Consider the following 12,623-nt stretch of genomic DNA (forward strand, 5'->3'; position numbering starts at 1 on the left):
ATGTATTTATTTGTTAAATCATGGGGTGAATGAGTGGTTCACAACCATGGCGGTGTGATTCATCTGTTTACTTACACCCTGCCAAGTGACTTTAAAGAAGCTCTTTCAACCTTATAAACAAAGAGCATGTGAAATAATCATTTAACGGAGAGACAGAGAGAAGTGGAACTCTTTTCTCTCCATACACTCAAATATGCTGCGTTCAGTTCCGTGAAATCCTGCCTTCTGCTCTGCTCATTTGGAAAGAATATCAAGATATCCTGCAGTGTAAGGAATGCACAACCAAAAAAGTCTCAAGCCAATGGAAAGAATTTGTTTTTATTGAAGAAAAGATTTTAAGAAGTAGGCAATACATCTGACAGATATCCTGGAGCCAAGCTGTTTAAGCCTTGGAATTAAATTGTTTAAACCTTAAAATGTACATGGCAGCCAGCTTTTGAAAAAACCAAAGCCAGTAAAAAGTGACCAAAACAAAAACTGATGACTTGGCTTGATTCGAAGTCCTGAATTCTCTGAACAGGATGCTCAATCCATCCAGGGACTTCGAGTTTGCCAGAGAAGTGAGTTGGCCAGGGAGCCACTGCAATCAATCTCTAAGGGAAGAAAAACACAAGTCAGGAAGAAAACAGAAAGAAAGATGATGAGACAGGAGAGGGAAGGCAGGAAGACGGGTGAAAGGAGAAAGGAGATCCTTCTTAAACGATGGGGTGAAAAGACATCTCCTTAGACAAGGCAACCGTGAAAAGACTTGCCAACCCAGATAACAACTAAAAGCTGGGAATTTGAAATGTTTGCATCATTAATCTAATGATTCTAAACCAAAGAAAGAATAATTGCCAACATCGTTAGATTGTACCCAGGAATATGTGTCTTAAGACATTAGCAGGAAGCTGTTAGGAACCAGACAAGAAGTGTTGTGAACTTACACCCTGGGGAAAAGTCCCATTCATTGCTAATATGTGACTCTTCTTGATACTAGCATGATGTTTTGGGGGAATATTTAAGTTTCTCACATTTGTCTACATTAATACATGAGTAGCCTTACCCACACACATTTCCGTCACCACTTCCACTTTGGAGAATTACTTTATTTTTGATTATGTGGTCTGTGTGTGGGTGTGCACCTGCAGAGGCCTGAAGAGGGCGACAGATGCCCTGGAGCTGGACTTTCTAATGGTTGTGAGCCACCTAATGTGGGTGATGGGAACGAACTCGGGTCCTCCAAAACAGCAATATGTGCTCTTAATCACGGAGCCATCTCTCCGGTGCCACCCCTTGACACTGAGAAAAAGCTGTGTGCTGGAGTTGTGTGATCTGAGTGATTGGCCTGCAGGGAAACGGGCAGCTGCTGCAATGGAGGAATGCTGCTGGCCAGGAATCTGACCGGACAGTGATGATACTGGGCACAGTGTGTTTGCAAAGAATCCAAATTACCCACTGTTTGATACAGCCAATGCCATTGACAGAGCTCTGAATCCAGTCACAGCAATCCCCCCCAATCCATTCATGTTTCATTTTCTTTTGTTGTTGTTTGATTTTATTTTATTTAAATCAGTAACAAGCTTGCTTTACATGTCAATCCCAGCTCCCTCTCTGTCCCCTCCTCCCCCGCCCCCCACCAATCCCCCAAACTCTCACTCCATCCACTCTTCGCTCCCCAGGAAGATTGAGGCCGTCCATGGGGAATCTCCAAAGTCTGTCAATCATCCCAGGCAGGGCCTAGGCCCTTCCCGGTGTGTCCAGGCTGAGAGAGCATCACTGCATGTGGAATGAGCTCCCAAAGTCTATTCGAGCACCAGGGATAAATACTGGTCTACTACCCAAGGCCCCATAGATCGTCTAGGCCTTCTCATTGACACCCACATTCAGGGGGTCTGGATCAGTCCCATGCTGGCCTCTCAGCCATCATTCTGGGGTCCATGAGCTCCCTCTTGTTCAGGTCAGCTATTTCTGTGGGTTTCACCAGCCCAGTCTTGACCCCTTTGCTCATCATTCCTCCCTCTCTGCAACTTGGTTCCAGGAGTTCGGTTCAGTGTTTAGTTGTGGGTGTAGGCTTCTGCTTCCATCAGCTGCTGGATGAAGGCTATAGGATGGCATATAGTCATCAATCTCATCATCAGAGACGGGCATTTAAGGAATGGGCCTCTCCACTATTGCTTAGATTGTTAGTTGGCGTCATCCTTGTAGATCTCTGGACATTTCCCTAGTGCTATATTTATCTTTAAACTAACAATGGCTCCCTCTATTATGGAATACTTTTTCTTATTCCCCTCTATTCTTCCCCCCACTCAACCTTTCTTCTCCCCCATTTTCTCCTCTTCTCTTCCTTCTCTTTCTCCCAGATCCCTCTCACCTCTCCCCATGCTCCCAATTTGCTCAGGAGATCCTGTCCCTTTCCCCTTTTCTGGGGTACCATGCATGACTCTCTTAGGGTCCTCCCTGTTTCCCAGATTCTCTGATGGTAGGATTGTAGGCTGGCAATCCCCTGTTCCATGTCTAAAATCTATATATGAGTGAGTATATACCATGTTGGTCTTTTTGTGACTGTGTTACTTCACTCTGAATGCTTTCTTCTAGTGCCATCCATTTGCCTGCAAATTTCAAGATTCCATTGTTTTTTTTTTTTCCACTGAGTAGTACTCCATTGTGTAAATGCACCACATTTTCTCTATCCATTCTTCAGTGGAGGGGCATCTAGGTTGCTTCCAGGTTCTGGCTATTACAAATAATGTTGCTATAAACATTGTTGAACAGATGTCCTTGTTATATGAATGTGCTTCTTTTGGGTATATGCCTAGGAGTGGAATTGCTGGATCTTGTGGTAGACTCATTCCCATTTTCCTGAGGAGTCACCAAATTGATTTCCAAAGTGGCCGCATAAGTTGGCACTCTCACCAGAAGTGGAGGAGTGCTCCCATTCTCCACATCTTTTCCAGCATGAGCTATCATTGGTGTTTTTGATTTTAGTCATTCTGACAGAAGTAAGATGGTATCTCAGAAGTGTTTTGATTTGCATTTCCCTGATGGCTAAGGATGTTGAGCACCTTCTTAAGTGTCTTTCAGCCATTTTAGATTCCTCTATTGAGAATTCTCTATTTAGTTCTATACCCCATTTTTTAATTGAATTATTTGGTGTTTTGGAGACTAGAATCTTGAGTTCTTTGTATATTTTGGAAATCAGCCCTCTGTCAGATGTGGGGTTGATGAATATCTTTTTCCATTCTGTGGGCTGCCATTTTGTCTTGTTGACTGTGTCCTTTGCCTCACAGAAGCTTCTTAGTTTCAGGAGGTCCCATTTATTAATTGCCAATCTCAGTGTCTGTGCTACTGGTGTTATGTTCAGGAAGCCGTCTCCTGTACCAATTCGTTCAAGGGTACCTCCCACTTTCTCTTCTAAGAGGTTCAATGTGACTGGATTTTTGTTGAGGTCTTTGATCCATTTGGACTTAAGTTTTGTACATGGTGATAGATATGGATCTATCTGCAGTCTTCTACATGCCAGCATCCAGTTATGCCAGCACCATTTGTGGAAGATGCTTTCTTTTTCCCATTGTATAGTTTTAGCTTCTTTGTCAAAGATCACTTTCTTTAGTTGTAGTTATTCACAGTCCATGGCTGTACAGAAAGCTTAAAGAAAATATTATAGAAGTAATCAACTGATAAGTTTTAAATTGTACTTCATTTTAGTTAGCATAATGACATTTTACACTGTCCTGTTCCATCACGCCATGGACATGAGTTAACTCTTTTCTCCAGGTATTTATTTTGTATATGCTACCTACCTCTTACATACTTGACAGATATCTTAGCTATGGAGTGACTGTCTACCAACCAGAGAACCAATGTGACTGCTTTGTATGTGAGATCTTACATTTTCTAAATAGTTTATTAACTTCAATAAGTACCTCATCAAATGATCAAGAACTAGAGTTTTTGGTTCTAGTTATTAATTTTAGTAAAGTTGTTTATTGAACTTGGCTTTATCATGACATAGTACATGAAACAAAGACAATAGCAATATTTTTCATATGAATGCGTGGCTTGCTATAGTTCTTCAGGCTGAGGAAAAAACGCAAAAACATGGTTTGGAAGAGACAATTGATTATTTGAGATAAAGTGTGTGAAAGGTCTTCAACAAACACCCAAGGGTTTCTTTATTATCCTTTCCTACTTTTCATCCTCATTACAGATAACCACATGCAGGGTGGCTTCAACAAATGCAAAACGTGGAGATGATAAAACTTTTACTTATTTGTAATTATTCATTTCTGATTTTTAAAACACACACACTATGTGTTGAAAATGCATAGAAGCCTGGGATACAGTGATAAAATATTTAAATTTATATTCTTCATAGAGCTTAAATTGTTCATCCATAGCTCTGTGTAATCCACGCATTTGACATGTTATTCAGTATTTCTCTGAGTAATTATAGATTGTGTCAGTTAACATAATACACCTTTATATTTCATTTTTTCAGTGTCTTCCCTAGGCATCATATTTCATCTTTAAAGTGGCTTTTAAAATTGGGAAGCCAAGTTGTCCCAGTGTCATCCAAGTTTAAGATGAAGGGCAGAAACTAGTACTCCAAACTCTTAGCTTCTTGCTAGTGACTTGCTTTGGTCAAAATGTGCTCATCACTCAAGGTTTATGTTGAAAGTGAACTCCTGGAACCTTGAGATGTAATTACAGGAGTTGTCTCCTATAGAGGAGACCTGAGGACTTCACTGGTCCATCTGTTAAATAAGGACAGAGCAAGGAGGCATCAAGTATTGCCTGCTACTTGGATTTTACACTTCACAGCCTCTGCAACTACAAAAGTCTCTGTGGTTTATGAATGACCTAACTGAAGGTATTTTATCATAGCACTTCAAATCTTCTAAACATTTGTCTGTTACCCCACAGTTGTCTGCTATGAAAATAACAGCCACAACTGGATCCATTATACACAGTCCTGTACTGACTCACTGGCTCTTTGATTCCTTAGGTATAAATGTAATGGAGTGAAATCCCCAAGTTAGTCTTCTTATAGATAGTGAAGTCATTAGCATTGTAATATAAACTAGAATCTAATAAATCAAGAAAACACCACTTAGTCTCAAAACATCAAGTCTGTGAAAATTGAGGCAGTATTAAGAGTTGTCCGTACCACCCACCCCCAGCAAGGACGTGAGCAAGAGAGAAGTCCTGGCTGCTGAGCAGTCCCTGTCCAACTCAACCCCCAACACTGGTCATCTCCCTCACAGTTTCTACCCCAGACCCCCAGAGTAAGGAGGGGCCTAGGGAACCCTACTCTCTTGAAAAATATCAGTAAAGTTCACTGCACCCTTCCTCAAAAAAAAAAAAAAAAAAAAAAAAGTCGTCCATATTTACAACAAAGCTCCAGAGCTCCACTTTGAGATTTCAGAATGGTACCTGTTAACCATAGCTTTTGACTGAGTAAAACCTCGCTGAGAAGAAGGTGCAAAGATGGGAATGTATTCAGACAGCCACTGAGACAGAGCATCCACAAACACTGCCTCTCAAGTTGCCAGTAATGACTTTGGAGAACACGTAATCAAAGCAGCAAAGGCAAGGCAGAGATCAAGAAGACAGGGATGTAAGTACCTCTGAAAAGATGAGCAGCCGTGTTTGTCTGCGAGAAATATGTTAATGTGTTTCAGTGCTTAGGTTCCAAATGCATGCAGAAACCAATGAAAGAATGCAAATCTGTTATTAATGCATCGCTTACTATTGCCCCTCCCCCTCCTACCTGTAAAACAATAAAATGTCTTTTCCTTCAGTGCCTTTCATCTCAGAATACCAGTAGACTTCTGAGACATGATCTTTGTAATCCTCTTAAGGGAGGGGAATCATCATGAGCAGGGAGCTCCCCAAAGTCCCCAAGTCTTCTGAGTGGCTATGTAGGAGAGCTGATTTCTTTGAATATCCACAGCATCTGTCTACGTCAAAGGTCCTGGATGCTTTCTGGAATTATATAATTATCCCTTTCCACATCCCTTAGAGTGAATCAGGCAGAAGGGAACACTGGTGCTGCTTTTCAAATGGTAGGTCTAAAGATGAATTCCCCTTTAAGTGGTTTAGCCTACAGTTGCGACTTTTAGAAACTTTTGTTGTAAAAAGAAGACTTTCTTCCTACTTTAACTGAAGGTGGAGTGACACCATCAACCTCTAAGTCGATTCTATCAGAACCTTGTTTCTCTCAGCGTGTCTGAGCCCCGCTCATCTTGGGGTGGGATTTCCTGGAGGAACCCTACAAATAACATGGTGAACACTTGGAGCACGTGGTGGCATGAAGCCCCTGTGAGTGTTCCTAATTTGACAAGTGGTCTCTGCTGCTTCTCTGCACCCTTGCGCTCTTACAAATAATATTGTGTGGGAAACAAATCAGGGCTCTGACATACGGCTCAGTGAATAAGGACGCTTGCTACTCTTCCAGGGGATCTGAATTTCACTCCCAGCTCTCTCATTGCAAGTTTTTCAGCTCCAGAGGATCCAATGCCATCTTCTGGCCTTTGTGGGTACCACACTCATGTGCATAAGCCCACACACAGGCACATATGCCTAAGTAAAAAACAAACAAACAAGTATCTAGGAAAAAAAGGAAAGAAAGGCCAGGCCAGGTGTTTAATTCTTCACTCGTTTTTTTAAAGTAAAACTTAGATAAAGTATAAGTTATGGACTTATACAATTCTGTGACGATTATCAAGCACTTGTTTTCTAGATAGTGGGTTGTGTGCTCTTGTTTCATAGTTTGCATTTGATACCACCATATAGCAGTATGGTACAGGGTATTATTCTCCCTATAGTGGGCAATGGTGGTGCCTGGTTTTATTTAATCCCAGCATTCAGGAGGTAGAGTTCAAGGGCAACCTGGTCTACAGAGCGAGTTTCTCCAGAGGAGAAGGACGGGGCCCATAGGAGCTCCTCTGTTTGTCCACACAGCACAGGCTATTCTCAGCTCCATCTATCAAGCACTTGTTCCTCAACTTTCCCTTGATCAACACGAAGAGTTTGAGGACTCTGAAAACCATCTCAAGATCTAAGTTTGCATGTCCAGCCCTGACCACTTCATCTACTCTCATTTAACCTCAGGACCTGTCTGTCTTATTATAGATTCTCATCCACTCCTTTTGTTCAAGATATAAAATATCTACCTACCTAGCTTCCCAGGCCCCCAATATTCACCTAGGCTGAGGCCCCTGTGCTCGTAGAGCTATTACAGCAAACTCAGAAAACAGGAATACTCCAAATTTCTGTCCAATAATTCTATTTGTCGACTCCCTGTGAGCACCAAGTTTTCTAAACACTTTTTCTAACTAATAGATTGCATGTTGTTATAGTGGGAAATTACCAATACGGAGTCAGTTTTACTCTCTGCAGGCTAATATGACAAAATACTGTAAAGACAGTGACATAAGCAACAGTGTCTTCCTCTATAAGGTCACTGATTCTATTAACCGAGCACCATAACCCCATCACCTGAGCTGTTAGGTATCAATTTAGGGATCTGGGAAGGGCACAGATATGCAAACAAGATACATTAGATATGGAACTGTGAATTTCACTTTGTGTGTTCTCAGCTACAGGATGGCCTTGTGGGTTTGTTTTTATTTGGTTCTCTATATGACACTGGCACAGACAGAGTCTTTGGTGGTCCTCCAGATGAAGCAGACAAGCTGGTATTCAGAATTCGGCAACATAGACCCCAGGCTTTGAACTGTCCCACGAGAGGGCCTCCCTTACACTGGGTCTGTTTTTCTAAGAGTGGAATAGTATGCCTGTTCAGGGTTATTCAAAATCTCAGGTCATTGTGAACAAGTTTTTATGAACATTCCCAGCAGATGTAGAGGTTCAGGATGCGGAGCTATCAAGGGGGAGAAAGTGAGCATTTTCTTTGGTTTGAATCATAGACCCAGCAATCTCTGCTCTGAAGCCACCCTCAAAAACATCTGAGCTAGGCATAAATAGAGGAAGGTTACCAGGCTGTATTAACTAATCTGTGGTGGGTTAACTCCAAACAAACCCACCATCAGACATGAAACTGCTCCCCAGAATCCACACACACATTCTTTCAGGGAACCCCACATTCCTGTGATTTCCCTGGCTCCCTTATGGCAGACTCCTCCCTTCCTGATGTGTGGTTAGAGGGTCCATTAACCCTTTCTGTGCGTGGCCCTTTTGAATCCCAGCAAGGCCCTTGCTCTGGTTCCCCTGCTGTCTTTGTACGTCTTGAAGCCAGCTGTCATTTTCAAAGCACTCCAAAATAGTGCAGTGGACAGATCCCCTGGAGCTTTGGGAATGTTAAGGCCCTCCATCAGAGGTGACCTTGCTACAAGGAAGTGATTTAAGCCCTGGGGAGGGAAGGCCCCACTATCTTTATCACACTGGTTACACCATCAACCTCAGAAATTGTGAGAGAGAAAAATAATCAATAGTGTGTTAAGACCAGCCTCCAAGAATGCCAAGACAAAGCATCCCTGTGCTGCAGAATGCTGAGCTCAAGAAGTTGGAACACACAAAAGAGAAACGAGTTGTAGTGGTGAAGCAAAATGAATTGTGTCTGCAGATGGGATGTGTCGTTGGGAATGGCACTCAAGGGCTCGCTGCGTCCGTCACCGCCATCACATAATATGCAGGGTGGAAAATGCTTCAGGTTAAACAACACAGAATCAAATAACAGCATGAAAATGAACACACTGAAAAATATACATATGTAGGTTAAGAATTAGCACAAATAAGTAGTTGGGGAAAGTTTTCTTGGTTTAAATTAAAATGCAATGGCAACATTTTCTCCTTTCCCTTTCCTCTCTCCAGCACCTCCCATGTACTCACTGTTATCTCTCAAATCCATGACCTCTGACCTTTTTTTTCTTTAATTCGTATTATATACATTGTCTTCCTAAATATATAGCTAAGCATATAACTACAACCTGTGCCCTTTGCCATCCTGCCTGGGTTAGGCTCTTGTAGTTTTCCATTGACTTTAATCACAGGGCAGGGTACTACAAAGAGATGCCTAAAGGATCCTCCTGCACTCCAGACATAAACCTCTTCCCCCCACTGTGGAGAGGCAATCCATTTTCCCCATGGTAATCTGCATCAATGACCCCTCCTAACACTGTTATTCCTTTCTTAGTCTGTTGGTTTCAGGGAATTAGAAGCCCAAAGCAACCAGGGGGATGTCTGACCTTCCAGTTCAGTGAAATGTTTGTTGAGTCTCCAGGCAGGGCACCCCACCTCTAGAACCAAACCTTCTAGGCCAGCAGAATTTAAAGACAGGGAACAGGAAGGAAAATTTTTCCTAGTGAATAGAACTATTCCCTCCTTGATTCCTTGACTGTGGATCCTGGCTATGGGAGAAACAGTACCATATATTGGACACTGGTTAAAAGCATAGCCCAACTTTGGAGAACCTTGCCCCAGCCCTCCATGCTGATGCTACTTAATTGGAGATGTAAATGTGTCTTTAAAACTCCATTCCATCTCCCTGTCAGGCCAGCTGCTTCAGAATGGTGGGAAACACAGTAAGACCACTGGATGCCAGGACTGTGGGCCCACTGTCGCAATTCTCTAGCTACAGAGCAAGAGCCTTGGTCAGAGGCAGTGTTGTGTAGAATACCTTGATGGTGGATAAGGAATTCTGTAAGTGTGTGGATGGTGGTCTTGGCAGAAGCATCATGTGCCGCAAAGATGGACCCGTAAAAGGAATAAATATCTCCTCCAGTAAGGACAAAGCACTGTTCTTTCTAAAGAGGCGTGGCCCAGGGTCACCCTCCAAGTCATCAGCTGGCCCCCAGGGAATGGTGCCCTACCTGTAGCTCAGTGTTATCTCTGCTCTTGTCACTCATCGGTAGCTGTACTAGGTCAGCCTTGGTGAGTGGAAGTCGATGGTATCACGTCAAGACGTAACCTCCATCTTCATCACAACCGCCATTTTGTTCACGCACTCATTGGGCAATGAACGGATGTCTGTGAGAAAAGCCAGACTGTCCCCAGAAAGGGTCATCCTATCAACTTGATTGTTGAACTTCTCTGTTGGAGCCAGCTTTTGATGACCATTTACATAAGACACAAATATCTTCGCATCCTTCACCCACTCAGACACTCAGAGAGCTGGGGCATTACATATTTCTTCCCCGGGTGTCTTTCTCACCACTTTCCCCACCCTGTTCTTACCAAGTCCTTTACCATTCAGCCAGTCCGTTGCCTACAGCCTACAAATCAGTGAACAATCACACCTATGGCCGTTTCCTCTTCCAAACAAAATATATGACCTTGAGTACTGCCCAAAGTGCTGGCCACTGTGAAGGTTTCCCTCCGTGGGTTTCTTTCAAGGGTGTCCCAGAAACAGGTTGTAATGCTGCAACTGTCCATTTCTGAGTGGTGCCTATGTAGCATGCAGGATCATCCTCAGTAGGTCAGGCCCTAGAATTCTTTTCCTCAGCCAAAAGACCCAATTAAAAGTGGGTCTTTTCAATTCTAATTATTTAATTATTAAAAATATATATCCCTCTCAGGCATATCCAGCTGCTTGGGTTTTAGTTAATTCCAGATGTAGTCAATCAAGAATAGTCATCTCACTATATTCCTGGAAGTCTAGGAAAGGGATTATCTCTTGATAACCGGCACAAAAGGAAAAACATGTAGAATAGTGAAGAAAATGTTCCCACACCAACCTTCGTGGAATCACTGTGGAAAAGATTGTCATCTTAGTCCCTAAATTCATTACAATAAAATGTCTGATTTCCCACAGCAGCCCTAACTGTGACATGAACAGCTGTCAACAACAAAATTAGAAGAAAATGCCATTATGTGGATTTCACCCACATTGCTTGTCCTATTTCCACACCATTGCTCAGGAGAATATTTTCAAAAAGTTCTTCCAGTAAAGATTTTCATTATTCAAAAGGGAGCCCTTCAAATCAGGTGGCTTTGGCATGCTGCACATGAAATATACTTGTCATCTTAGAGAACATGGTGCCCAAATGCTTGTTTATTAAATGCCACATCCAAGCACACACAAGAGTCTGGGCCACAATTGGTTTAATACTGAAACCATGCTATGAAGAATCTGTTATCATCCCCATATTTAATAGTTGGCTCCTGCTATTTTGCAGTGGTTATGTTTGTTATGGTCATGAGAACTGACTTGGCAAACCCTGAATCCTAATTCCTAAGAGAAACCCAGGATTAAATGCTGCTGCTTAGCATATGACAAGCCAACTGGGCATGTGCTCGAATTTGTTTTAGTTTAAGAGACCTTATTTAAGATCTTCGTGCTTGATGAACACTGAACTCAAGAGATCAAACTCAAGAGTTGAATGAAGTGCATGTAGAACGTGTAAACACACGTTGTGAGACACACCGCTTCCTTCCTGGTGTCTGGCACTTTAGACAGTGCGTAAACTGTGTCTACATCAGGGACCCATTTATCCAGTGAAATCACAGAGCAAACACACACAGTGTAAGAACATGGATTAAGTAGACCACGAAAAGGGCTATTCTTTACAGCATGAGACGGAAACTACAAGAGAGAGGGACTTAATTCAATATCACCTGAGAACATGCACATTGGGTCACATTGCAAATATGAAATTTGAAGATAATGAGGACCAGCTCTATGTGGTAAAACTGTGAACAAAACGTGCATACAGCTAGTCACTCTATATTCATGCGGCAATGTTTTTCCTACTGGTGTCTATACATCCTTAAATTTAAAAAGTAGAAATTAGAGATTTTTGGAAGGAAGAATTTCATGAAAAAAGTGTGCAGAGATCTGTATTGCGTGCTTCAGTGAGTTTAACGTCAACTTTGTGTTGACACTCTGTCCTAGGTTTTTCAAGGCTGCGGCCAGCCCAAACCTGCTCCGGCTCTCAGATCTGCTCGTTCAGCTCCAGAAAACTTTAACACACGTTTCCGGCCCTACAACCCTGAGGAAAGACCCACAACAGCAGCGGGCACGAGCTTGGACCGGCTGGTGAGTAGTCCGATCGATGATGTGAGGCTAGCTCAAGTTAGACTATGGGATTCCTAAAGTTGGTTGTTAAAGCCATCTTATTCTTGTACCTGCTCCTGTTCTCAATTATAGTGGTTGACAGGAAAGGTTTTTTTTTTCTTTTAGATCATGGATTTCATTATTTTGGAACCCTTAAGACTACTTACTAATCCACTAGTGCAGTGACTAAGAGTAGTCACTGGAAGAGCAATTGGAAATCCCTAATTAATGTTATTTTTTTCTTCCCTAAATGTCTTTTTAAAATAGGGATCTTAAGACCATTTAAATGTGTGTGAGGGGTGAGGTGGCTTTTATGTCAGGAAAAAAATGTATCTGATGACGGCTACTATATACATAATCAATACAGTTCTTAATGTGTTTTTAAAAAACAAAGTTTGGCATAAAAATTAAGATCTCCTAACTTCAAAGAAATATGGCTTGATGAAATACTTCAAATGCAATGTTTTCAATTCTTAATGCTATAACCAATCCATACACCTGTGCTGTTATCGTGGTGAACGCTGCTTTGCCAATTATCTTGATGTAAAAATTAGCAGATAAAGCCATAGTGTTGTGCAGCATTTGAACTATGTCTGATTGTGTCATATAAACTCAATCTTGAGGA

General features: G+C 42.1%; 1 protein-coding gene across 1 annotated transcript in view; it reads left to right on the top strand.

The window, feature by feature from the left end:
- Gpc6 (glypican 6) overlaps positions 1 to 12,623 on the top strand; it is a 1,011,294-nt gene that overhangs the window by 908,512 nt on the left and 90,159 nt on the right. The window contains exon 6 of the mRNA XM_027394047.2: positions 11,837 to 11,980. Within this exon, the coding sequence (XP_027249848.1) occupies positions 11,837 to 11,980 (144 nt within the window). The remainder of the gene's footprint in view (positions 1 to 11,836; positions 11,981 to 12,623) is intronic.

The sequence above is a fragment of the Cricetulus griseus genome (genome assembly GCF_003668045.3).
Source record: "Cricetulus griseus strain 17A/GY chromosome 1 unlocalized genomic scaffold, alternate assembly CriGri-PICRH-1.0 chr1_1, whole genome shotgun sequence".
In the NCBI taxonomy this organism is placed as follows: Eukaryota; Metazoa; Chordata; class Mammalia; order Rodentia; family Cricetidae; genus Cricetulus; species Cricetulus griseus.